Consider the following 24840-nt stretch of genomic DNA (forward strand, 5'->3'; position numbering starts at 1 on the left):
TACATAGGTCCTTGGATTACAGAGTAAACAACTGAATTGGAGGTATCATTGTGTGAATTCGGCTTTGATTTTAGACATATAGTTCAATTATGCTGTTCTTGGAAAAAGTATTGAATATTACCAAAAACATTAGGAAAGTAATCTCTGTACTTTGGTCCGAAGCAGTGTCACCAGACCCAAGAAGAGGCTCCATCACTATTTTACTCAAAATTGGTAGTAAATTTTTTACAAAATTATTTAAGAGAAGGAGAAACTAGGTAGTGAATTGAAAATGAATAAAGTAACTGAATTTTTACCAAATGTAGACTTAATGTTGCCTTGGGCATGGTTGGATCTTGAGAGAATTCCAAGAAACCTTAAGTAGTAGTAGAAAATGAATCTGATTGCATTTCATTAAGTGTCTTCATTCTGAATAGTATCTCAGGAGACAGACTGTCTCAAGTAAGAAACATTAAGTTTTTAAATATTATGACAATTTAGGGTTCAAGGTAGTTTAGAAGTATTTTGCTTTTTGACCTTGCTTTTCAGTTATTTTAACTTTGAATTTTTAAAAAACCTATTGTCCTGAAAAGTCACTTAGCCATCTTGATTTTAACTTGTGTGTCATTGTTCTAAAATGCTATTTATGATTTCTCTCTAATAGTAGTTGTTACTCTGTAAGGGTAAGTTTCTTTAGCCATTGCACTGAGTATGCTAAATTGTAATTCTAAGAAGGGGTGCTAGTTGGTGACTTCTGCCAGAGGGTTCTGCAGGAAAGTTAGACTTCTTGAGTTTGGATTGCCCATCAGAGCTAGTCATATTTATTTCATCATTGGGGAAATAAACATCTTAATTTTTGTCGTCAGTGACTTATATTTACAAAATGCAAACCCTCTCAGTGGTTTGAGCTATTGTGATAATCTCTTCCATCTACCTTAAAAAAGAAAAAAAAAAAGCTCTACTATTTAGGCAATTTTGGCCAAAACCAGAAGCAGAATAATTCAAAGGCTGGGTAGATAATTAAGAACTTACTCCAACCTGTTAGGTTTCAATTTCTGGAGATTTTTATTTTAAAACAGAGGAGAAAAATGGAGGCTGGTTATTTGATGTCACACAAACATCATAAGCCTGAGAAGAAAATTCAAAACAAAATATGAATTTTGCATAAGGACTGTGCATAAGGATATCTATTCCCTGTGTGAAAAAAAAATGAACAAAGACAGTGAAAGGACCTTCTTTCACCACAACATTTAGTGGGTTAGCATAACAGTCAAACTAGTGCTAAAGAGCTGCTTTTTGTTCTCCTGGTTGGAGCAGTGCTGGTGCTGCATCCCTTCCTGGGATTTGGCAGGTCACCTTTTCCACTCATCTATACAGTACACCGAATAAACTGGAGTTGTCATTCTAATCTTTTAAAGAAACTGTGGGAGGCTGATGGTAACAATAATGTAATACAGAATGCTAATATCATTACAGTTTCTGTAAGGGAGACCATTAGGATTAGACTGAGAGATAATGGTATCTATTTTCCTAAAAGCTGAATTGGAGGATAGAGAAAGAATATTTGAAAGGAAGTTGATACTAGGCATATATTAGAAAGTATGCTAAATTCTGAGTTAAAAGATTGAAAGTGGCAGCTCTAATAGAGCACTGGACTGGGTGAGAAAGACTTGGAATCTAGTCACAGGTCTTCTAGTCATTTTATCTCTGAACCTCACTTTCTTCCAGTTAATGAGGGGACTGGATTAGATCATTTCTGGGGTTTATCCCAGCCTTAATTCAGTAATTCTATGAATGAACACTTTCTTCAGGTACTAGAGCCAAATTATTATACATTCTAACTAAAATTTAAATTTAATAGATAAAAATCGTGTATATTTTGCAAGATGTTTTTGGTCTTATAATAACTTGATTAAAATGCTGTCTTTATTTCCATGTTAACACCATTAAATAAGATGAAAGCTTTCAGAACATTTGCAAAATGACTGTCAATTTCAACAATATGCATCAAAGTACCATATGTACTAAGGGGGGAGGAGCACTTGAGGGGCTGCTATGTCAACTGTGAGCTGAGAACTGCTGTTTTTTGGCTTTTACTGTTAAAAGAAAATTCTGCTGGCTTTTAATATATACTTTGAAATATATTCATATTTGGGAGAGAGAACCTTTAAAAACATTTTGTGTTTAATTTTTTTTTTTCATCTCTAAGTGGAATCTAGTAAGGTAGATCAGTCCATGGACTGATTCCACCAATAGAACCAATGATTAAATCCAAGTGTTTAGGTTTATGTGTGCACACACATGATATAAATGGCATTATTTGTCTATTAGGATAGTAATTAATTATTAGTAAACATTTGAATTGAATTATTTAACATTATTAAGCATAGAATTGATAGGTCCTGGCACATATGTCATGTATATTGGCTGTTAACTACTATGTTATCAGTACCAGTGATGGTGAAAATTAATAGCCAACAGGATTCCTTTCCTGTGGTTGAGTCAGTAGAACTTAACCTTGGCCCCAAACCACAAAATCTCAGACCCTGTTATCCGCATCCTAATGAATAAGTGTATGGCTTTTAGCACTCACTCCTAAGGCTCTGGAGGGCCATCTGCTGGGCTAGACAATGGCCTGGGAGGCAGAAACTGGAATAATGAGGTAATCTGACAACCGGCGCTGCAGACCAGAGCTTCCTCCTTCTCTGGGTTTGTGGTTGGATCACTGCTCAGAGTCTTTCTAGCTCTGCAGGTCAGGGAAGAAAATGTATAAACTAATCACCAGGATCCTCTATTTATCCCTGCCCTTCTATAATTGCTACATTGTAAGATCTACAAGGGTAGGGAAAGTGCTTTGTTCATACTTACATTCCTAATATTTATCCTTCCTACAACCCTGTGTCAGAACAATAAGGAAGGACCATCTAAAAGAGTGAAGGGGCTAACCCTAGGGTTCATTCTAGTTTAGCTTGGGGGGCTATAGTCTGAGAATTTTACCGTTTAGATTAAACATTTTAAAAATTGTTACATAAAATTATTACATAAATAATATATAATTATTATACGCAGTATAAATAATAGTATAATGAATCCCTTATGTATCCATCATCCACCCCTTCTGAGAAAGATTTTCCATCTTCTGTTGCCACATACAGATTAATTGGGCCTCTTCTGTCTTCCCTCTGGCTGGATGAATGGCTAATGGTATCATTCTTGCATCTCCTGTATTGAGTGCACAACTTGCAGTGATTGAGTGCACAACCTGCCGCCTTTGGTTGTCATTTATGCTATTGGGTGGTATTCTGAGCCTCGTAAGTCATAATCTTAAAGCACTATTATTCTCAGTAAATACCTTTATTAGCCTTATAACCCTTGATTATGTTTTGTCTTTCACTCAGATGTCAAAGCCCTAGCCTCCCGGCCTTTGAGGATTGTCTGTTAGATCTCTTCTGAATGAGTCTTAGTCTCTAAATAGCAAAAGTTCTTGGTTAGACATTTTATTAAGTGGAAATAACTTTTGAGTATCATGTAAGCCTTGTGAACTGAAGGAGCACTTAAGTATGAGGATTACATACAAAACTTTGAAAGTATAAGGGAGAAATTTTAAACTTATACCATTGAGTGCATTCAGTAAGCTATTTTTTAGCGTTTGTATTTTATTACAAAATTAATTCTGCTGCTTCTTTACCAGTTAGGTCACAAGGATATGTTTTAAAAAGTCCTAAAACAGATGCACCCAGAGTACTGTAGTGGGTGATAACTTCTGGTGGACAGCTCTTCATTGCACTTATGCTAATTAGGTGGCCCTTACACTTGCCTTTATTCCTTTCCATAGAAGTACCTTTGTGTCTCTGGAGCTGAGCACAAGTTGTAATAGTTGTCTTTGAGTCCAAATCTTTGTGAAAGCAGAGAAATTCTCTATTTGAGTATACTGATGTGTATGAGATATTTCAATAATTTTTGTACATGAATAAGAATGTGTTGCTCCCATTCATTACTTAAAAGGAAGAGACTCTCTTGTTATAAATTTGATAGAACCTTTTCACTTTATTTTCAAACATCTATTGGGATGATTTTCACTTTTCTGGCTGTCTAGAGTGACCACACAAAATGTAGGTTAGTTCTACGTTTAAACCTAAGGTGTAGATTATAGACACATTTTCAGTTTGCAACACAACAGTGGGCATTCTTGTTAAATTAGTTTGAGAAATTCATTTTATTTTGTACAAGGTACGATCCCTCTGCACAGTGAACAAATATATTACAAATCTGGGGTGTTTAAAAAAGTATTGCCATTTCATAGTTGCACTTATGCTATTGTACAGTAATTGTGTTTTTCTTATTCATTTGAATTGTATGCACATCACTTTGAGTAAAAACTTAATTTCTGTAAAATAATTGAACAGATTTTTCCATGTTGCCAATAAAATGCACAGTGCACATGTTTAGGTTGACCATGAACCTATCTGTGACAGTGCTAGACAGAAGTTCCTAGTAGGTGCTCTGTTAGATTGGAATGTCTTTTACCAGTAACTCTTAGATATGTGAAGGCAGCTGTTGTCACAATAGATTAATCACACCCTCTGCCTTTCCCTTCTTCACTGTATTGCCTGATTTGAGTTGTATTACATTTCTTTAAAAATCATAGAATGCTAGAGCTGAAGGGTTGTCAGAGCTCCCTTACCTTTCTCTGCTTCTACCTTTTTTTCAATACATGGGGAAAAAAGGAACCCAGAGAGGGCAAGTAACACTCAAATCTCAACCCAGTGCTTTAGCAATTCCACCATGCCACCTCTTGCTGAATTTTGCCAGAAGACTTGGCAAAAAAGAGGTGAAACGAAACTTGAGTGCTTGTTTGCAGTTTGCCAGGCAGCAGTTATTGTACAAGCAGGCTAAGGGAAGAAAATAAAACCTGGGATTGAGACGAAGTTTCTCCTTGCTGATCTGACTTCACCATGCTTCTTGATCTTACTTGAGAAAGAGAAAGATATTTGAGCACTTGCTGCCCTGAAATACTGAGGTAAGTCTCTTATCTATATTTCTTCCTACATATGTATGAGAAATATTTACTTGGGCCTACAAAGTAATTTTCTAGTATTTATATTTTAATAAGGCTTTTTTTGAAAGTAAATTTGCTATTGCTGATCACTTGCTCCCATGCATACATGCAGCATTCATGTAAGTATTATATTTTCCCCTAAAGATAAAATTTGCTTAAGCCTTGAGTGAGGTGGGGGAGGGAGGATTTACTCATTTATTTATTTTCTTGCTTTTGCTGGTTATTGCCCAAACTAATGGGTTCCATGGCAGACTTCCAATGTGTATCAAGGGCTTCAGAACTCCCACATTTCCTGTAGCAGCTGTTCCAGCTTTGCAGTCATTTACAGTCACTTAGCTCCTCTTCTGTATACCTTTTTGGAAGTATTTTTTACTGCCTGGACTGTTAATCAGAGAATGGAGTTGGTATAGGGTGGTCATTAGTTTCCCTGCTTTGCCCTTTTGGTCTTTAATTCTTGTGAGGAGGTCCTCTTTAGGGCTTGGGAGAGGCTCCTTTTTGACCCATCCGAGCCCCAGTTTACTTATATTCATTAGAGTGGAAGTATAGATAACACCTGAACACTGGGATCTTGAGCATTAGCTCATTGTAATACATTTTTGGCCATGTCAGTAGGTGGTGCTTAGAGGGTAGAAGTACTTCATATACTTATATGTTAAGTTTTTACATCATGTTATAGCAATTGATTACAGTCCATTCTTCTTTGATCATTTCATTTAGTTCCATCAAAAAGCATAATGTACTTAAAACAACTTAAACTTCCTATATCCACTTTTGTCTAATTTCCTCTACACTTTTAGGTTCCATACTACATCAAGCTCAAGATTTATGAAGATATGCTTGACAGCATGGACTCTTCTGAGTCAAGGAATGCCAACCAAATAAATTCGGGAGGCCGAATAACCATTTTTAGGGATGTTAAATTCTTACCATTCTATGCTGCTTGCTTAAAGGCATCATCTCAGAGTTCCGTTTCGCATGGAATAACTGTGTTGGATGGACTCAGGAGATGTGACAAGGCCAGGACTGGCTTGCAATGTTCTTGAACTTTGAAGTGGCAAGATTTTGTAAAGCTGGCCTAGAAATCCTTGTTTGACTGAAAGAGGCTGTTGCACTTTGGAAACTTTGTTTCCTCCTACTACCACCAGGGGCAGGAGAGGGAAAGTTCATGTGTATTCATTAAAGTCTTAGTTTAAAAAATTGAAGTTGTCAGCACTAGACTGTATACTAAACTCTGTAATCTTGGCAGTTATAACTTGATTGACCTGACATATATGTACAGGTACTTTAGGATTGATATTAGCACAGTTTGTGTCTATGTATTAATTATCTTAGGTAATAAAACAGATAAGTGATGGTAACAGGAACCAAATGCACATATACATTTCAGGTGCTTTAAAGTAATCCCCTCTCCTCCCCAGTCCCCTTTACTCCTAGGAAAGTTGGTAAAACCTATTCTACATGCTTTCTAAGCATCATGTTTCAGATAATTTAATATATAAATATTAATATGTATATATTTAGCTGATGTTGATGAGTAGCTTTATCTTAAATGTTTTAAAAGATCAGATAATCCGTGGCATTTGGGGTTGGGGGTGGGTGGGTGGTAGAATTTGCTTTTGAGAACGGACCTTTTGAACAATTACCCAGTCCCACTTGGAAGCTCTTCTTTAGTTCCAGGTGAACGTTATAACTGACAGCAGCTGGAGTCAGTCTGTACCATTATTTCAAGTCAAGGGATTGTCTTCTTTCAGAGAGTCAGAGAATATTCAGCAGAGCACATTGCAAGAGAGCGGCTTAACCCTCAAGACTGCTTGTCCTGGGACGGCGCATTGGCAGGGCTCTGTCTTACTGGGAGGAGGTTATAATGACCAGGAATATGGCTGTTCCTAGGTAGGTCGTATGGATTCTGGATATAGCTGGAGTTACAACCACGGCCTTCTTGGACCACACTGACTGTGGGCTCTAAGGAATATAGTGAAAAATGAGTTCAGAGAACAGATTAGCTTTGGTTGCCTTGTTGGGGGGAAGAGAATTCTATTTAACTTGGTCGGGGGAGAAGCCAGGGGTTTATGATAAATGTATGAAGGTTAGGACTGAGGCTTGTTCAAGAGATTGAAAAGCTAAGTGAGTTGCTATCAGAATCCCAAGCTCTGGTCAAAACCGAGGGACTTAGAATATCCTAGAGGTAGGGGTCAGGGGTTGTATCAGTGAGCCCAGGGACATGGGTTAAACTGGGAAAAAGTAGAACAAGGTGATTTTGAAACTTGAAAATGTCTGTTCTGATTGTTTTCTTTTTTAAACAGGAATTTGTGTCAACAGTCAGTTGAAGTGTATGTGTTTGTGTGTATCAACTCCCCACCCCCAATATATCTGCTTCACACATAGCCTTAGTGTTTTTTTTTTTAAAAGCAGAGTTGGCACAAGAATTTGATTTCTTGTATGAGAGAGGAGGGCAGTCCTGGGAAAGACAGTTCACCTTGGATTCCTTAAAAAGCAACAAAAGAAGGGTGTATTTTCAAGACAGGGGGACTGGAGAGGGCTGTTTTCACTTAAGATGCTGTACTAGTGCCCTGATTTCACTAAGTTACTTATTTGAGACACCTACCAACTTCATATATATTTTTATTAGATGTCGACAAGGATGGCACATCTGTGTACGGAGACCCCGTGTGCACAGGCGACTTCATTTCTACATAACTGCTTTCTGGAAGCGTGCAGGTGAGGATGGGTAGGTCCTTAATTGTGGCATAAGGGTTTTCACTGCTATTCAAGGAACAAGTGCTAGAACTGCATACGGATTCTTTCATGTAATCTGCAAGGCAAGAGAGATTTCTTAGGACAAGCAAGGACATAAGACTTAATTTAAATACCAAAAGCAGAGTACAGTTTATGTGCTTTCAGGATCGCGAAGTTGTAAACACCTTTGATAATCCAAGATTCACTTACTAAATATGTTGAGGAGTGCTTTTCTAGGTAAGCAGAGTTCTAAAGAATTATGTTTTTGGAGGGATAAGAACATTGTTGTTTTAGTAGTCAGGTATAGCACCAGAAAGGGATTAATTCAAGATACTCATAATATGCTTTCACATCTGTTATTTAACTTTTACAAAATCTTGCAAGGATAGTTGACTGCATTTTATAAGATGATGGCCCAGGGAGATGAAGTGACTTGTCTGAGGTCATATGGCTCATGAATGGCAGTGCCAGTACTTGAATCTATGCCTTGGGACTCCTTGGCCTGTGTATTTTCTGTGATATCATTTTTCTGAATTCTTTTTGATGACTAAGCTTAGGTTCAGAAGAAGTAGGCGTGTGATTTGGCACAAGGGCCAGCAATTTGGCAACCTTTAGGCAGCAAACAGGTAGTATCCCTGCTCTTGAGAAGCTCGTGATCAGAGGTGGGGCAGACTGAAGTGTAATAGAGGTTTAAAAAGCACCTGGGTCTCAAGCTAGGCTTTGGAAAGTTCCTGTTTTCTAGTAAGCCTGCAGTATATCTTCTGGGGTCAATTACTCCAGTTCTCAGGAATGCTAACTGAAATCTATTTTAGCAGTATCTTTCTCTGATACTAGGAGAACTCATGCTGCTTCTCCTGTAGTCTCTCAGGTGCATCATCCCCAAGACTTCAGGGTGTATTAGGGTTCAAAAGTTGCAAACTGGTTGCCAAATATGAAGCAAGGTAACTGTAGCTCACTGGAGGAAGAAGGTTTTCTTTGTGACTGGGAGTCACAGTGAAACGGGAGCCCTTCCTTCAGCCTCCATGCCATTTTCCCTTTTGGGGGAAGATTACTGCCTCCTGTGGATTGTTTCAAATGAGGCAGAACTTGCCCAGAAAAAGCAGGAGACTCTCTAATCTGGCAACTCTGCCCTCATCCTTCTGTGAGGCTCTGCCAGCCAGGGGAATCTAGAAATAAGCACTGAGTTGCAGGGGCTTCGTAGTCAAGAGTGATCTAAGAAGTCTAAATTTCTGTAAGTGGTGGCAGATGGTGAAATTTCTCTGTTTCTCAGCTCTAAATTTCTATAAGTGCTAGCAGATGGTAAAATTCTCAGATGATCTTTCACTAGAACCACCACAATTTACATTTGGGGCTGCTATTTATCTATGCTTTCTGCCTCCAACTTGTGAAATTAATGAAAATGTAAAAAAGTGAAAGTGGTAGTGTATGTAATTCAAGGGGTTATTGGAGGTGCCTTGGTCCGGTGAGAGCAGAGCGCTCCACGTGACTGAAGTAGTTGAGATGTGCGCCACCACAGGAGTCTTTTCTCCCACAGCAGGTAACTGGTTGGGAGGGGATTTACTTTTTTGTTAGTGTAGGGTTATTTATGTTTGTTTTAGCAGGTAACATTTCCTCAATCTTGTACAAAACTACATTCACCCATTAGTTCCTTCAAGTGTAGGCAGAGCAGTAATTATTATTTCCCCTCCCCCTTTATTGCTTATGAGGAAACTGAGATTTGTATAGTCAAGTGACTTCCCCAGGGTTACCCTGCTCATCGGTATTAGAGCAAGCTCCAGAACCAGGCTCAGAGCACTTTGTATCCCAGCTTAGCCCCCAAGCAGAGAGAGACGTGGGTCTTGGGTCCTGTCTTAGATTGTGGCCTCTCTCTACCCTAGAACCCTAGAGAGGAGGAGAAAACATTCTTGCTAAACAACGAGCAGTCCCAGCAGAGACTAAAAGGGAGGCTGGATTGGCCCAGCTACTGGTGAGGCTCTCATAGGGGAAAGGTGGCTCTGGGTCCTGGGCCATGACCTGCCCGAGTCACATGAAATTGCCTCTAGTGAATACTTTGTTTCTTAGTACAAGGGAGTGGGGTTAAGTCTAGGAACCCCAGCTGGCCCGTTGGTCCCATTTTGGGTTCTCTGAATTTACCAGCCAAGGAGTAAGGCAGTATGACCCAGCCGCTCCTGTGGAAGCTGAGGACTTGCTAGTACTGCTTAGAGAAGGGCTATCCCTAACACCTCCCCCCTCCCCCCCACGCAGGCACATCAGTTTTACTTTGATTGGCAGCTGACTCAGTTGCATATTTTCTAAAATTTGAGGACCACTGTTAGCTCGCTTTATAGCCCATGTAGCTGGTCTTCACTGACTCCAGTTAGATCACTGACACTTGTTACATCTGTGCAGGGGGCCAGGCAGGAAGGACTAGTACTACTACTTTAGAAGTGAGGAAACTAAAGCTCATAAAGTTTGCCTAATGTTAGTAAGTAGTTAAGTTAGGACAACCCCTACCTGCTCTGATACCAAATCAAGGTGTTTTCCCCTCATATTTTGTTACCCTGTACGCCTGTCCTGTATCCAAAATGCAAACTATCTGCAACAGCTTCACCTTACCCTCAACAAGGAAAGCCTTTTATCTATGGGGCCAAGTTCTGCTGAGAAAGGCCAAGCTCTTTTTGTGGACATCCCATGACTGATTATTATGGCAGTGGGAGAGGCTTGAAGCTCTAGCTCAATGCCTAACAGAGCCTCAGCCAACCAGTAGTGGCCCTCTTATTTCCACCAGAAAAGTCGGCTGCTTTCAAGTTTGGAAAAATTGTTTGCTCTGTAGCAGGGGATGCACCTAAATGGATAAAAGAGAAGTTGGTGTTTGTGGGAATGGGGTGAGTCTCAGGGAGAAGATGTATCATCCATAAAGGGGCCAGAGGTAAAGCCAAAGGGGATGGAGAAGAGTGTGTGTGTGCGTGTGTGTGTTTGGAGGTGGTGGTAGGAGGGTGTTGAATTATGGAATAAATTGGCTTCTGTTTCTGAGGAGGGAGGGGAAGGGCAGGGCCAGCTGGAAAACTATACTTCAGGAACCTACTCTTTTCTCCAGCTGAGTCATCCACCTGCCTGCTCTGAGGGAGGGCAGGGTAAGGGGAAGAATAACCAGCTGCTCTAAGACACTTCCTCATCTTTTTATAGCCCCACCTCTATACCAGTCTTTGCACTTTGGGCATGTTGCAAAGAAAGGAGAAGCATCAACCAAGGCTCCCCAAGCTCTGGGGAGTCATTCCTCTAAGGCCTGTAATTAGCATCAAGGCTGAAGATTTAGCTCTATAATGTCCTGGCATTTGTTCTCATATAGTTCCTATCTTCCCCAAATCACATACAGCCACATACTATCAGAGGCAGAAGGGGCCTCTGAAATGAACTAATTGAAGCATCTTCATTTTATAAAGGAAGCACAAATTGAGAGAGGGGAAATGATTTTCCAAGGCCGTCTTGTGAGTAGGATTTGAACTTACCCCATCCTTCAGGTTCACACTATCATCTACTTAAGGCCAATATTTCACTGTTGGGGAAAACCTAGGCACTGAACGTCCATCTCTTGTCTTCTCAGCCACTACTATTAGAAGGCCATGATGCCTTTTCTCCCACACTGGCTGAAAAAAGTTTTCAGGATGTGAGTGGGCTCCTGACTGACTACCTTGGAAGCCAAGTTTATTGCAAGGAGAGACTTGGAGGTTGGATTAGCAAGGAACATACAGGTGGGGAAAGGGGCAGCAACAGTGGGATCCAGGATTTCAGGATCATTAAGGTGATGGAGAGTAGTGGGGAGGATTTCTTCTATAGCACTTTGAAATGCCTGACAGATAAGTGTTGACATGAGGCAATTTGTTGCAGAATAATTTTGCTGAGAGGGGAGCAGGGGAAGGAGAGATGGAAAGGTGTTTAGAGGTAAAATGGGGTTAGCACAGTGGTATGAGTGATCTCGTGCAACCTCCAGGATGACAGTGAGTGGAGGTCTTTAGTAAGTAACAGGGGAAAGAGGGAGCATTGACTGGATTAGATGCTTAGAGCTGGAAAGGGCTTTAGAGATAGTGCTTGCACAACCCTGTCCTTTTTTTTAATAAATTTATTTTATTTATTTATGGCTGTGTGGGGTCTTTGCTGCGCGCGGGCTTTTCTCTAGTTGTGGTGAGTGGAGGCTACTCTTCGTTGTGGTGTGCGGGCTTCTCATTGCGGTGGCTTCTCTTGTTGCAGAGCACGGGCTCTAGAGCGCAGGCTCAGTAGTTGTAGCACACAGGCTTAGTTGCTCTGAGGCATGTGGGATCTTCCTGGACCAGGGATCGAACCCTTGCCCCTGGCATTGGCAGGCGGATTCTTAATTACTGTGCCACCAGGGGAGCCCCAACCCTGTCCTTCTAAGAAACCAAGACTCAGAAAACAACACTGTGATCTAATCAGTGCCACACAGCAAGAACCAGGACTAGAACCCAAAATTTTTTTTTTTTTTTTTAATTTTTGTTTGGCTTCACTGTGCAGCTTGCAGGATCTTAGTTCTCAGACCAGGAATTGAACCCGGGCCCCAGCAGTAAAAGCGTCAAGTCCTAACCACTGGACCACCAGGTAATTCCCCTTAGAACCCAAATCTTTTAACTCCCAGGCCAGGGCTCTTTCCCACTGAGTTCAGAGAATACTAAGACTCTTAATCTTAACTCTTATTGGTTATAATTTGGTTTGGGCCAGTAGTTTTAGGAAATAATTCCATTCCTGGTACAAACTAGTTTATTAAATGTTTATCTGGGGAGTTCAGCCAGTTAGTGGGGTTTATTCCATGTCTTTGATAAGTGTTTCTGTAAAGCTCTTAACTGTGATGTTCCATTTTCCTCTTGTTCTGGTGTATTGGTCCCTAACACCTGTTGGTACATTTGCCTACATAGCCATCTTTTCTCTCCAATTTAAAGGATAATTATAGCCAGAGTGGTGAAATGAAACCTGGCTGCTGGCTTCCAAGTCTCCCCTGCACTCAGACACTCAGATGTATGATCCCACAAAACAGGAATGAATGACGCCATGGCTGAGTCCTTAACTTTGTTTTACATTTATGGCTGCGAGTAACTACTATAATCACAGTGCACAGGACAATGAAGTGCATAGGGAAGTTGTGTGCTCATTTATTGAGGTGTCTGGGCCTGTCTGAATTCATTCATGCTTGAGTCATGCATAGTCTCAGAGCTGTAAAGGTCCTTAGAGATGTTTCTGTCCAATCCCCATTCCTCGAGAAAGAAACTGAGGTCCCATGTCACAGTGATAAAACAGTATAGTTTTGTTTTCTGTTGTTCAGCTTCATCTACTGTAATGGCGCTTCCTTTCATTTGGGTGGTTTAAGTCGAAACTAACAAAAAATTGCCAGAATGATGATCCCAAGGGCATAGTGACCTGTGGGTGACCTTCTGTCCTCAGATAGTTCTCTTGGGCTGTGCACATCCTAATACGTGCTGGTGGAGACTTGTCCTTCCTGCTGTGTTGTTCAGAACACAATTCTCACCACCACCCACCCCTAGCTCACCCCACTTCTTTTTTTTTTCCTCACCCCACTTCTAATAACCACCCCACCAAGGGTTGAAGACGACTAGCTCTCCTTGGTTAGGAAAGTGGTGTCTCAGGTGTACCTAAGGCTAAGTCTGAAAGACCAGAAGGGTAATCTGGGAAATCTGAGTCAGTCTAGACTTAGAGGTTTGTAAGTGTTAGGTGATATGCTACATAAGGATACCCTGAGGCATTTGTCACAAAAGGTCCCACTCTAGATCTATGGCATCAGAATCTTGGGGAGTTGGGGGGGGTGAACATATGTATTTTTAACAAGCTTTCCAGGTGATTCTGGTACACAGCTAGGTTTAGGATATCCACTGGGATCGCTGCTGTAAGTCATATCTCTTTCAGTTTGGCTGAGACTCTTAAATAGTCCTCAGAGACAAAAGGACAACTCTCTTACATTAGTATAACCCATTACAATATGCAGAAACACTTCTGATCTGTGTTTTTTGTTAGATACTCAGGATAACCTTGTTAGATCATAGGACAGGCATACTTATCCCAACCTTGCAATTTGAGGAAACTGTGTCTTAGGGAGGTTGGTCATAGTTAGTAAGTGACAATTTCAAAGCTACCTGTTTCACACATTCTGTCATTTAAACCTAGGCCCTAAGCCTGGGGCAGGACCTGACCTTTCATATTTGGCTTCACCTGTATACTTCCTAGAAGGATGATCCAACTTGCAGTTCCCATGTGTTAGGGATTAGTCCTGGCTTCCCTCTTCTCTGGGGCAGAGATCTCATGAGGGTGGAGCGCCGTATAATATTAACACTAGGTATTATTTTCATTCCTTGTGCCCCAGAAAGCCAGAAGGTGCAGGGTGGCATTCCTTACCAGCGCAATGACAGGAGGCCTCTGGGGCAGGTAGATTGACTTTATTTCAGATTTTATAATCAATTTAACTTGTACTAATTGGTTGGATAATGACGTTCTACATTTCCGAAGACATTTAGTTGGCATCTATAAAAAACCCATAAGCGTTTCCTAAGCAGGTGCAACTGAAATCAAAAGATGAAATCATTATTATTATGATTGCTCCTCCTGAGCAGAGCTACCCAGCAGCCCCAGGTCCTGTGGTCTTTAACTTTTTTGGGGGGGTGGGGGAAAGAGATGCGCAGTTTGTACCTGGTAGAACTGGCCATTTCAGATTTGCACTCTTTATCTTGCTAAGCCCTTTCTAATGGGACGTCAGGATTAGATACTGTACCTTTGAAGCCTTTGTCCATAATGTATGTGTTCTGACGTCTATCCATTCCACAAGCACCTGCATAAAAACAGTAAAAGGAAAGAAAAATATAGGGGTGAATGAGGTTTACCTAGACTGCATGAGTTCTTTTTTTTTTTTCTTGTTTTTTTTCTTTCTCCCCTACCCAGAAAATAAATAGTTCTTTAGTGCTAGAAAATTATTCTGGGTTTAATCTACTCTAAATCATCTTGACCATACAGGAATTCTTTAAAAGCTCCTAAAGCATAAATGATGAGCTACAGCACCCCCTGGCATATTTAGCACTACTGCTCTTTAACCTTCACTCTGAGGGGAATGTCTTCCAGGAGGTGATCAAAGGCAGTTCTGATGCCACCTACGGTCACTGTAGGTGAAGTTTCAGTCTCCAAAAGTATAGGATAAGGAATGAATCAGAACCAGTTCTTAGCTTGGGGGAAGGGTGTATGACATTCCCAGTCTCAGTTCTGTTGGACTTCGGAGAGGGGGTGAAGACTGTTTCTCACCTTGTAGCTCTGGTCTTCCCTCTCCCCTTCTGGATCCAAAGCTCGACTGAGGGGAGCCAGAGGGAGGTGGACAGGTAGCTGAGGTTCTTCATTGGTCATCTCTACAGAATGTATAGTCATTCCCTTACATAGTCAGCTGGCTTAGTCCCCCTCCCCCTGCCCCACTTTTTTTGGGTGGACCATTTGCACATAATTGAGAGTTGTGTTTGAACAATACTACCAGTGTTTTTGAGTCCCAAGGATTTCTTTTTTCCCTTTTGGCAGTCACAGTTTATCCTAGGCTCCCACAATGCATGGTTCTGAGCCCCAGCCAGAGGCAGGAAGGACACAAAGCTTCAGGGACCTAGCTCTGGTTCTTTGCTACTGGTGATCCCAGAAAAGAAATTATGTGATACTTTAAATTTGGGACAGTGATGACTTGGGCTCACAGAGCCATTATTTTCAGCTTTTAACTGAGAATGCCATATCAGGCAAGGCATGCAGCAAGTGCTTACTAAAATACAGCTTGACTCCACTTGACTCTCCCCAGTTTTTGACACTGAAGACCAACCCATGGCTGTTTAGATACCTCCCCATACCTCTTCCATATAGAGGTCCCTAGTTGAAATTGCAGGAGCCTACTCCTATCTCCCTTCCTTCCACACATTGCTGAGTGATAGAGCAGAATCAGATCCAAGTTTTTCTCAAGTTTGCTATTCTCTAAAGGGCCTATAGGTACCTGTGCCCTTCAGAAGCATGACTGTAACTGTCTGTATCCCTGGCGTCAGTTCAGCACTTTATTCTAGACCAGGGCTTCTTTTGCCCTCCCTGAGGGAGGGAGTCTAGGCTGTTAACTTTTTCCCCTTTTAGAGAACAGGAAACAGACTCAAAGAAGGGCAGTGACTTGTCTGAGATCACACCGACAAGTGAGAAGTTGAGTTCTACCTAGAGCCCAGATGTTCTCAAGTATTCTCTCCCATTGGCCACCAGCCTGCCTCAGTGTAAGCGAAAAAATGACAGCGTGTGGTGGCTCTGGCTACAGTGGTTGAAGGGAGAAATCTGGGCTGAGCCCAGAGGATGCTCCCAAATGGCAAGAGGTGCAGGGTGGTGGTAGTGTGTGTGTTGGGGGGTTGTATTTGGTGGGGTTATTGAATGTCCTGAGCACTGCTTAGGGGGCTCACAGCCAGGAGCACAGCCTCCTGGGTATAAGCCCAGGGTATTTGAAGCCCATGCCTACTTAACAGGTAGATGGATTTAGAACCTTTGCTCTTCTTACTGCTACTGGCCTCAGAGACCTGCAGGGGTTGGTAGAGCTGCATTTCACTTGAGCTCTAGAGACCAGCTAGAGCCTGAATTCAGGCCCAGGTTGTCCAGTGTGCCGTCTAGGGCAGGACTACTTTGTAGGGAGGCCAAATTCTCTGTTCATTCATTGCACCTACTTCTGTAACTCCTACCTCACATCCTCCCATAGCAGGACTGATTTTCCAAGTCTCTTTTTTGCATCTTTCCCAAGCTACCAGGTTTGAGCCTAATATATGAGCACAGAGGATGTTGGTTGACACATCCTGCCTCAACCTCTCTAGATCCCTACTGGGCCACCCTACCCTATGATCTGGGAGAGCTAGTCTGGGGTCTCTCTCTGAGGGACATTGGGCTTTTTGGCCAGAGAGCCAACTCTCCACCACCATTCACATCCGCGGGCCCAAAGAATCCCAAAGATGTCACCATCTCCAAGTCATTTCTCAGTGGTTTTGGGTTGGGTTCTGTGGTCTGCAGGGAGTGCAGTTATGTTGTGTTCCCTTCACCTAATACTACTTGCAGTTTGTCTATATCCACTGACCATGATAGGAGGAGAAGGGGTGACTGGGGGGATCCAGACAGGCTTCCTTCTTCAGATAGGGAATTGGGCTTGTAGATTAATTATGTTGGAGGGAAGGGGCTCAGCAGGGAGAGTTCTGGGACCATGGGGGTAAGTTAAAGGATAGGAATGGGGGTTAGGGTAGGTGCTGGGTCTGGTCTGGTATGACAACCTCGGGGGTCCAGGGGATAGAGGGTAGGGCTGGGAGTCTAACCTGGTGAGTGTAGCTCAGCGGGGCGGCTGAGGTGTCTAAGTTCAATGTAGAAGTCCTCGGGCGGGTACCTGGCCTCCAGGGCACTGATCTGGAAATGGGAGTCTAGTGAGAGGATGACAGGGAGGAACCATTATTCCCAGGGCCCTGGTATGGCAGGGGTTGGGGGATGAGGGTCAGGGTGGGGCAGGTTGGAAGGAATTAGGGCTTCCATGTGTAGCATCCAAAGGTGCTAGAGCCAGCAGGGCCAGAGGGATTTGCTAGAGCTGAGACCACTGGCCTTGCTACCCCTCACTCCCCACCCCTCACCCGCACCCCCATAGGAATTGGTGTCTGCCAGGGCAGTGGGGCAGAGGGAAGAAGCCCTTGAAAGGGGCACCTTGGTAGGGCCTGGCTCAGGCAGGGGTCCCTTTCCCAGATGGTGAGTGCATCTTTTGCTTCCAACCTGAATCCCCACATCTGGGCCCTAGCTTTCTCCCTTGTGGTCCCTGGGTCATAGCCACTCTCTCCCTATCCCCTAACATAGGAATTCGAAAGGGGTCTTGGACTTCATTTGCTTATGAGAGCTGAAATAGGGGCTTGGGTTTCCTCCCCACACCCCTTCACCCTGGGGGAAACCATGCTTAAGATTTATCTACTAACTCTCCCAGGGAGCTGGGATGGGCCCCTGTCAATATGGGAGAAAGAGAAGAGGGTGGGATGTGATGGCAGGGGACCAGACTCAGACCACTACTGACCTAACACGTTCACATAGCTGTAGGGGGTCCAGCCTGCCATGTCTCTGTCAAGGGACTTGTTACTGAGCTGTTTGGAAAGTAGGAGAGCCAGTTACTATCTAGTGCCCTTGAGATGCCCCTGCCCAGCCTTTGCTTTTGCCCACCCTCATGCACCCACCCCTGTGATGACCCTGACCTACCTAGGTGCTAGGTCGTTGAGGGAAAGGGAGAGTTAGGTGTTCTGTGACAGGCCACCAATGGTGTGGCTGAGGCCAGTGGGAACAGAACATATACCCCCATCTAAGCAGTCTGGCTGAAGTTGTAGGGCTCTTGGGCCCCTGGGACAAAGGGGAGCAAAGGGCAGGGCCTCTTGAGAGCCAAGAACTGGCCTGAGCCAAGCTGGCCCTGACAGGGAAAGCAGGTCAGCTGGGTGGGGCTGAGCTGCAGGAGAAAGGGGTGTTGGCAGCGTCTCGGCTGCAACACGAGGCCACCTCCAGCACAGGGGGGTGCTGAGGCTGCCTGCAACATCACTGTCACCTCTGCCACCTGACCTGGGCTGAGTGTGAGAATCTTCCTTTCATGTGACCAAGAAAGCTTCAGGGTAGGTTGGCCTTATGGCGCAACCCTTCCTCTTCCTGCGTTCTCACAGCTGCCCTTCATATGAGGCAAGGATGGTTGTTCTCATTTCACAGTTGGGGACCTGAGTCCTGCTTGTGGGCCCCGCTCATGGTCACACACACAGCCAGTGACAGAGCTGGGTCTACAACTCAGGTCTCAGCTCCCAGACCCATATCCTTTCCATGTCATCACAGCTGCCTGCCTTTGCTAAAGATTTGCCAGGCTGAGGGGTTCCTGCCCACACAGAACTACTTTGGGCCCCTGGGGTGAAATGAGCCAGAGGGTCACCAAGTGGGCTACTCAACTCCACCCCCTTACTGAGTGACAGAGGGTGGCTGGTGCTTCCCTGTCAGTGTGAGACCAAGAATGACATGGCCACAAGGGACTTGGTCTCTCACCTCTTGCATCCTTTGCCTCTAACCTGCTGTAGCCTTGATAATGTGGCTCTAGTTAATCAAGGACCTCCTGCTGGGAAGCTCCTGGCTTCCCTTCCCTTGGCTCCTCAGATCAGCCTAAAGCTGTGAAGCTGGGTGTGGGGCTGACGGCCACAGGCTTTGCATATGGACCTCGAAGTACCCCTGCTTGCAGCACTGCCATTCTATTGGAAAACTGAGGCTGAGAGCCCCTGAAGAGGGCCTTTGGGTGCTGGCTTGACAGGGGTGGCTCCTCGGGTGATACGGGGTCTGTGTCATTGTTGCTAGGGGGCTCAGGGTGCATTGCTACCAGGGCTGTGGCAGCAGCCATGGTCCGTGGACTGGTGGACATTTTCTTTGGGGCAGATGGGGAGAAAGGATCCCTAGAGGTCTATAAGGCACAGACCTGGAGGATGAAAACTGTGCTCCTGCAGCCCCCCATGGTCCTGCCAGAGAGAGAGAGACAGAGAGACAGATAGAGACAGAGAGAGAGAGAGAGAGAGTGTGTGTGTGTGTGTGTGTGTGTGTGCGCGCGCGCGCGCGCGCAGGTATGCAGCATGAGCCCGTTGACCTTGTGGTCCTTGGGGCTGTCCCTCATTTCTGAACCTCTCATCTGCCCACTATGGGTCCTGGCACACCAGGGGGTGCTCACTACACGTGTGCTGAGACATCCTTGCCCAAGGGCCTGTGATTGTAAGAGGACGTCTTGCCATCAGCCAGTGTTATGCTGGGAGCTGTGAGGAAAGGCCCTGTCCAGGGTGGTACACACCTGACCTTGAAGGCCTGCAGGACTCACTGTAAATGGGAACACTTGGCTGTGGCTGATGTTTGGGTTCCATGTCCCTTGTGATGGTTCTGACAGCAACAAATGGTTGTGGGTGTGTACTGATAACGTGTAGTATGTCCAGATACAAGGATGTAAGGTGGCACCTAAGTGCTAGTAGTTACTCTATAATGTGCTGGTAACATACTGTGGTGATTAATGCTGTAGTGTTTTGATTATATGTGTTAACATGAGGCAAAAGTGGTTACATGGTCATGTGTGACAAGGCTACACATGATTACGTGACGATCACATGGTTTGGTACCCACTGGTTACACACAGGGGTGTGTGTTATATTGAGTGATGCTGTGAGTTGGTTACATGTGATGTGTCCTGGTTACATGGCACTTGTTGGCTCCATATAACCTGGTGGCTTCCTCTTACGTGCTTCACAGAGTGTTTACATGGGATCACAGGGCAATGTGTATTGTATTGGCAGTTGGTTCCACACCGACCCTGGGCGGGGTGGTGGTGGTGCAGTTTCTTCCCAGGCAGAGGTGAGGGCTCAATGCGAAGACAGTGGATGGGGGCTGAGGAGTTAGGGGCCCGGTACCTTGGTGGGGCTGTTCCTGTCCAGAGTGCTGGCCTGGCTGGTGTTAGGCCCCCCGCACGCCAGTGCATGGTAGCTGGAATTGGAAAAGCACTGGGCATGGCTACTACTTTGAGACAAATCTGGGAAGAGAACAAGGTGCCACATGCCATCACATCCCTGCCCCTGGCATGAGACACCCCTAAACTAATGCTTGGGCTGGGCTGCCTTGAAAGTGCTCTGCAGAGAGAGACAGTCAAGTCTCCCAGCCCCCAAGCTTCCTGGCATCTACTACTACCCTAGAAATGTGTAGAGCCTGATTTGCCCCTTTCCTTGCGGTGGCCCTCCTTGCAGCTTGCAGGATAGGCTTGCCAGTGCGGAGGGTGGCACCAGCATGAGAAGTGTTAATTTGACAGTCTCAGATATCCCTGAGTCACTACGTAGGGCTGTGCTGACCCTCCCCTGCCTTCCCCAGGGTCAGATCCCAGTAGTGAGGCTGTAAAGAGAACCCCACTTCTCCTGACCTTAGCCTTGCCCTCCTGCAGATTCCAGTGGAATGGCATGGGAAAACCTAGCCAACCTCGCTTACTATAGTCATAGAAGAAAATCCCCAAATCCTCCCTATGAGCTTTGGGATTTCATCAGGGGATATATCTACTTTGGCTGAAACCCAGGGCAGCATGTAGGCCAGGAACTTCCTCAAGGTAGGGTCTGCACCTGGGCTGCTTTTGTCTATCCTGCAGCACCTAGCACAGAGCTGGGCAAACAGTAGGCAATGGAATTAGCAGGAAGGACATGTCAGCAGGCCGACGTGATCTTGGTTTTCTAAGTCAGTCCAAGGCCCAGGAGGCTGCAGGTCAGCCATGAGCTATGGAGCCAGCTGGAGAGAGCCGTCATCCTTGTGCTCACCCTGACAGGCCTGCCCTCCCGTGGCTCAGGGCTGTGGGCAAGTGTAGAGCATTTTGACCTCTTCCATTTAATGAAATATGAAGCAAAAAGCTGTTCTTATTTCTAAGGCAGCAGTCCAGACTCCCAGATAAATGCCTGCTGGAGTTGTTACCCCACTTGTGAACAGACTGGGTTCCAGCAGGCCTGACTCGAGGGACATTGCCCAGGCTTTCAGACTTCCCCACGTCAGGCCCCGTCCCCTTCCACTGTATAAATAGGGCCCTCCTAACTCTGGGAACTGGGAGGGAGGGGTGCTCTGAGGCCTTCACCAAGGAAACAAAAATGGGGCAGGGCTTGGACACTGGGCCCCACAGCTGGTTTCCTGAGGTGGCACAGGCTGGGGAGAGGTTCCCCTGAAGCATTTAGGAAATTTACTGCTTAGTGTGGGTGCTCCTGTGGCTAAAGCCCGGTGAGGAGGAGGGGAAGCCCTGGGGAAATGGAAGAAGGCTCCTAACCGTAGCTGTTCAGAGTGGGCACCCTGGAAATGACACCCCCGGGAGCCCCATCTACCAAGTGAGCTCCAGCTCCTCGCCTCCATTCTCCCTGCGGGGGAGCCTGAGCATCCAGCCCCAGCAGACAACTCTGCAGGCACGACCACCCACCTTCAGCAGTAAACCCCGGTGTCCCCAAGAATACCGTGTGGCTCCTCTTGGGTCTTGTGTGTGTGTATGCTGGGGCGGGGCGTGGGGGGAGCTGCTGGAGGCATAGCCCTTACCTGAGAGGGAGTAGTCAGTGCTGGTCATCCTCATGGCAGGTGTGTAGGAGACGCGGGGAGCCAGGTCTCGGCCCTTCTCTTTCTGCCGCCGCCGGTGCCAGGCGAACAGGCCCAGCAGCACCACAATGAGAAACAACAGGAGGACGATGCCTGTGACAGCACCCACCGAGTGCCGCTCTGCACCCAGTGCTGGGCTGATCTTGGTGTAGGGATTTAGCTCCTCCATCATGAGGGCAGCTGCGGGCAGAGGGAGGGGCTGAGCCTGGGGCAGGCCTGCTTGCTCTTCAGATCTCCTCAGCCTGGGGCCTAGACTCCTAGCGTTAGGAGACCCGGGTGCTGGTCTTGGCCCTATTCTTCAATCCCTTCAACCTCACGTGTCTGTCTTCAACTGTCTACAAAGGGTAGAGTCCCAGGGTCGTGACAAGGAGCAAATGTGATCATAGGTGGGAACCAAAATAATGGATGTTTATTGAGTGTTTTACTCTGTTCTAAAAATGAGTTACAGATATTAACTCATTTGATCTTCCCAGCAGCCCAATAAAAAGCTGTTTATAAGTCCTATAAGAAATAAAGACTAATTATTTCCCTTTCACAGATGAAGAAACCGAGTCACCAAAAGGTTAGGTAATTTGCCCAAGATCACACAACCAGTAACTGGTAGAGTGGGTTTCTCAGGAGTCAGGAAAAACTGGACTCAGCCCCCTCCCTGTCTACCAACTGTGTGACTCAGAATCCTCAGTTTGCTCATTTGTCACATGGGGACAGCAATCCCGCTGTGAGCACTAATGAGAGACTGGCGACGAAAGCTGTGAGTGCTGTACCAGTGGGCCCAGGATTGCTGCTCCTAAAACCCCTCTTGATGATATATGTGTGGGCTGTCCCTCATCCCCCGTCAGAATGCAGTGGAAATGTCTTTTGGCCCCTTTTCTGTACTGTGGATGCTTGGGTGCCCATTCTCATCCCTATCTCCTACAGCCAACAGCAAAAACCATTTATCGAGTGCTCACTTGATGTGCCAGGCACTGTGCTGAGTCCTTTACTCATCTTAACTTGGTCCTCACAACAGCACTATGGGGTCTTGTCTGACTATAGACCTGGAGCCAAGGTTGAGCCCCTTTGGGCTCCTTGGCTCTCAGCAGAACCTTGTGTCTTTCCACATGTGGAGTAACAGACCCAGCAAAAGGAAATGACCGGCCCAAGGACACCTAGCAGGTAATGGCAGAACCAGAATTCGGCAGATCTTCCGACTTGGTCTGCTGACCCTTCCACAGCACTGGCTTGCTGTCATCCTTCCTTGGCTCACAAAACTTGCCAAGGATGAGCAGAGGGAAGTGGTGCTTGAGAGGCTGCCTTCTCCATCTAACTGTCCAGTGCCTGGAGCCTCCCCCTCCTCAGCTCCCCCCATTCCACTCCCACTCTCCTCCCAATGTGAATAAAAGGAAGTCACAGAGTGTCCTTATAAAATTCAGTCATTCCCATTGGATACTACCTAGAGCCTGCCCCATGGGGCCCTTTCTATAGCCCCCTTCCCCGGGGACTCTGCCATCTGTGTATTACCTTGGTCACACCTGATCCCTTTGAATCCAGAGCTGCAATAACAGGTGCCTGTGACATGGTCACAGGTGGCATTGTTCATGCACTCACATAGCTGCTGACACCCATAGCCAAAGGTTCCTGGAGCACATCCTGTGTAGCACGAAGAATTGGAGTCGACCGTGAGGTATGCCCACTCTCCACCCCTCCCATCCCTTCTGTGGGCAGCTGTGAGGATTAGTTCTGCCTCACAGAGTGAAGCCTCTTTCTCTGTAGCTCCCTGATGTGCTTTGGTTTGCTACTTGGGGCTAGACCGAACACCTATCACCCTGAGTGGGGGGACACCCATCCCTACCTCCTCCTCACCTTGTCCATATTTACACAGCATCTTCCGTGTGTCAGGCTCTGAGCCGGGTGCCACAGGGGCTTCAAAGATCAGTCAAACAAGACCTGCCTCCCTCTCCTCTCGAGAAGCCCTCCCTCTCCTCTCGAGAAGCCCTCCCTCTCCTCTCGAGAAGCCCTCCCTCTCCTCTCGAGAAGCCCTCCCTCTCCTCTCGAGAAGCCCTCCCTCTCCTCTCGAGAAGCCCTCCCTCTCCTCTCGAGAAGCACTCCCTCTCCTCTCGAGAAGCCCCCCTCTCCTCTCGATAAGCCCCCCCTCCTCTCGATAAGCCCCCCTCTCCTCTCGATAAGCCCGCCCTCTCCTCTCGATAAGCCCGCCCTCTTCTCTCGAGAAGCCCTCCCTCTCCTCTCGAGAAGCCCTCCCTCTCCTCTCGAGAAGCCCTCCCTCTCCTCTCGAGAAGCCCTCCCTCTCCTCTCGAGAAGCCCGCCCTCTCCTCTCGATAAGCCCGCCCCCAGCAAAGGCTCTGCTCTGCCTCCACGTGCCCCATCCCCACCCCCACTGAAGGAAGAAACTCTTCAGAAGCCAACGTAGGCCCAACCTTCAGGTTGTCTCCTCGGGAGTTGCTCCAAAAGTCAAGGGAGCAGGCGGTGCAGGGCCCTGATGGGTGGACCTCAAAGGGGGAGGCTTCCCCTGCAGGAGGCTGAGGCCTGGCATTGACACCAGGGTCAGGGGTCGGGACAGCTTACTCTGCTCACAGTGTCGCCCAGTGAAGCCCGTGCGGCAGGTACACTTGCCGCTGATGTGGTCACAGCTGGCACCATTCTGACACTGGCACACATGCCCGCAGTCCTTCCCGTAAAACGCTGCTGGGCAGCCTGAAGAGAAACAGGGCGGGGGCAACTGCTGAGGTGCAGTTGGGACCAAACCTGTCTCCTGCCCCTTCTTTCTCTGAGCGTGGGGTGAGGACTAGCAAGACCCTGGACGCTCCACGCTCGCCCTTCTTTCTCTGAGCGTGGGGTGAGGACTAGCAAGACCCTGGACGCTCCACGCTCGGAACCCTCACGCTGAAGAGGCAGGGAGTCCTTTGGACAAG

General features: G+C 45.9%; 1 protein-coding gene across 3 annotated transcripts in view; it reads right to left on the reverse strand.

The window, feature by feature from the left end:
• Positions 1-6706: 6706 nt before the first annotated feature.
• The window catches only part of MEGF11 (multiple EGF like domains 11), a 236521-nt gene continuing 218387 nt past the window's right edge, over positions 6707-24840 (reverse strand). Inside the window, exons 17-25 of one of the 3 annotated variants that reach the window (XM_082617508.1) lie at positions 24494-24622; positions 23432-23560; positions 21875-22111; positions 20236-20354; positions 17850-17916; positions 17116-17217; positions 14544-14600; positions 7644-7850; positions 6707-7000 (exon numbers count right to left, since the gene is read on the reverse strand). In XM_082617508.1, the coding sequence (XP_082473634.1) occupies positions 6840-7000; positions 7644-7850; positions 14544-14600; positions 17116-17217; positions 17850-17916; positions 20236-20354; positions 21875-22111; positions 23432-23560; positions 24494-24622 (1208 nt within the window). In that variant the 3' untranslated portion in view covers positions 6707-6839. Of the gene's footprint in view, positions 7001-7588; positions 7851-14543; positions 14601-17115; positions 17218-17849; positions 17917-20235; positions 20355-21874; positions 22112-23431; positions 23561-24493; positions 24623-24840 lie in introns of those variants that run through there. The other 2 variants (XM_082617509.1, XM_082617507.1) reach the window with 2 other exon arrangements.

Source organism: Mesoplodon mirus (genome assembly GCF_964341445.2).
Source record: "Mesoplodon mirus genome assembly, chromosome: 4".
NCBI classification, from domain to species: Eukaryota; Metazoa; Chordata; class Mammalia; order Artiodactyla; family Ziphiidae; genus Mesoplodon; species Mesoplodon mirus.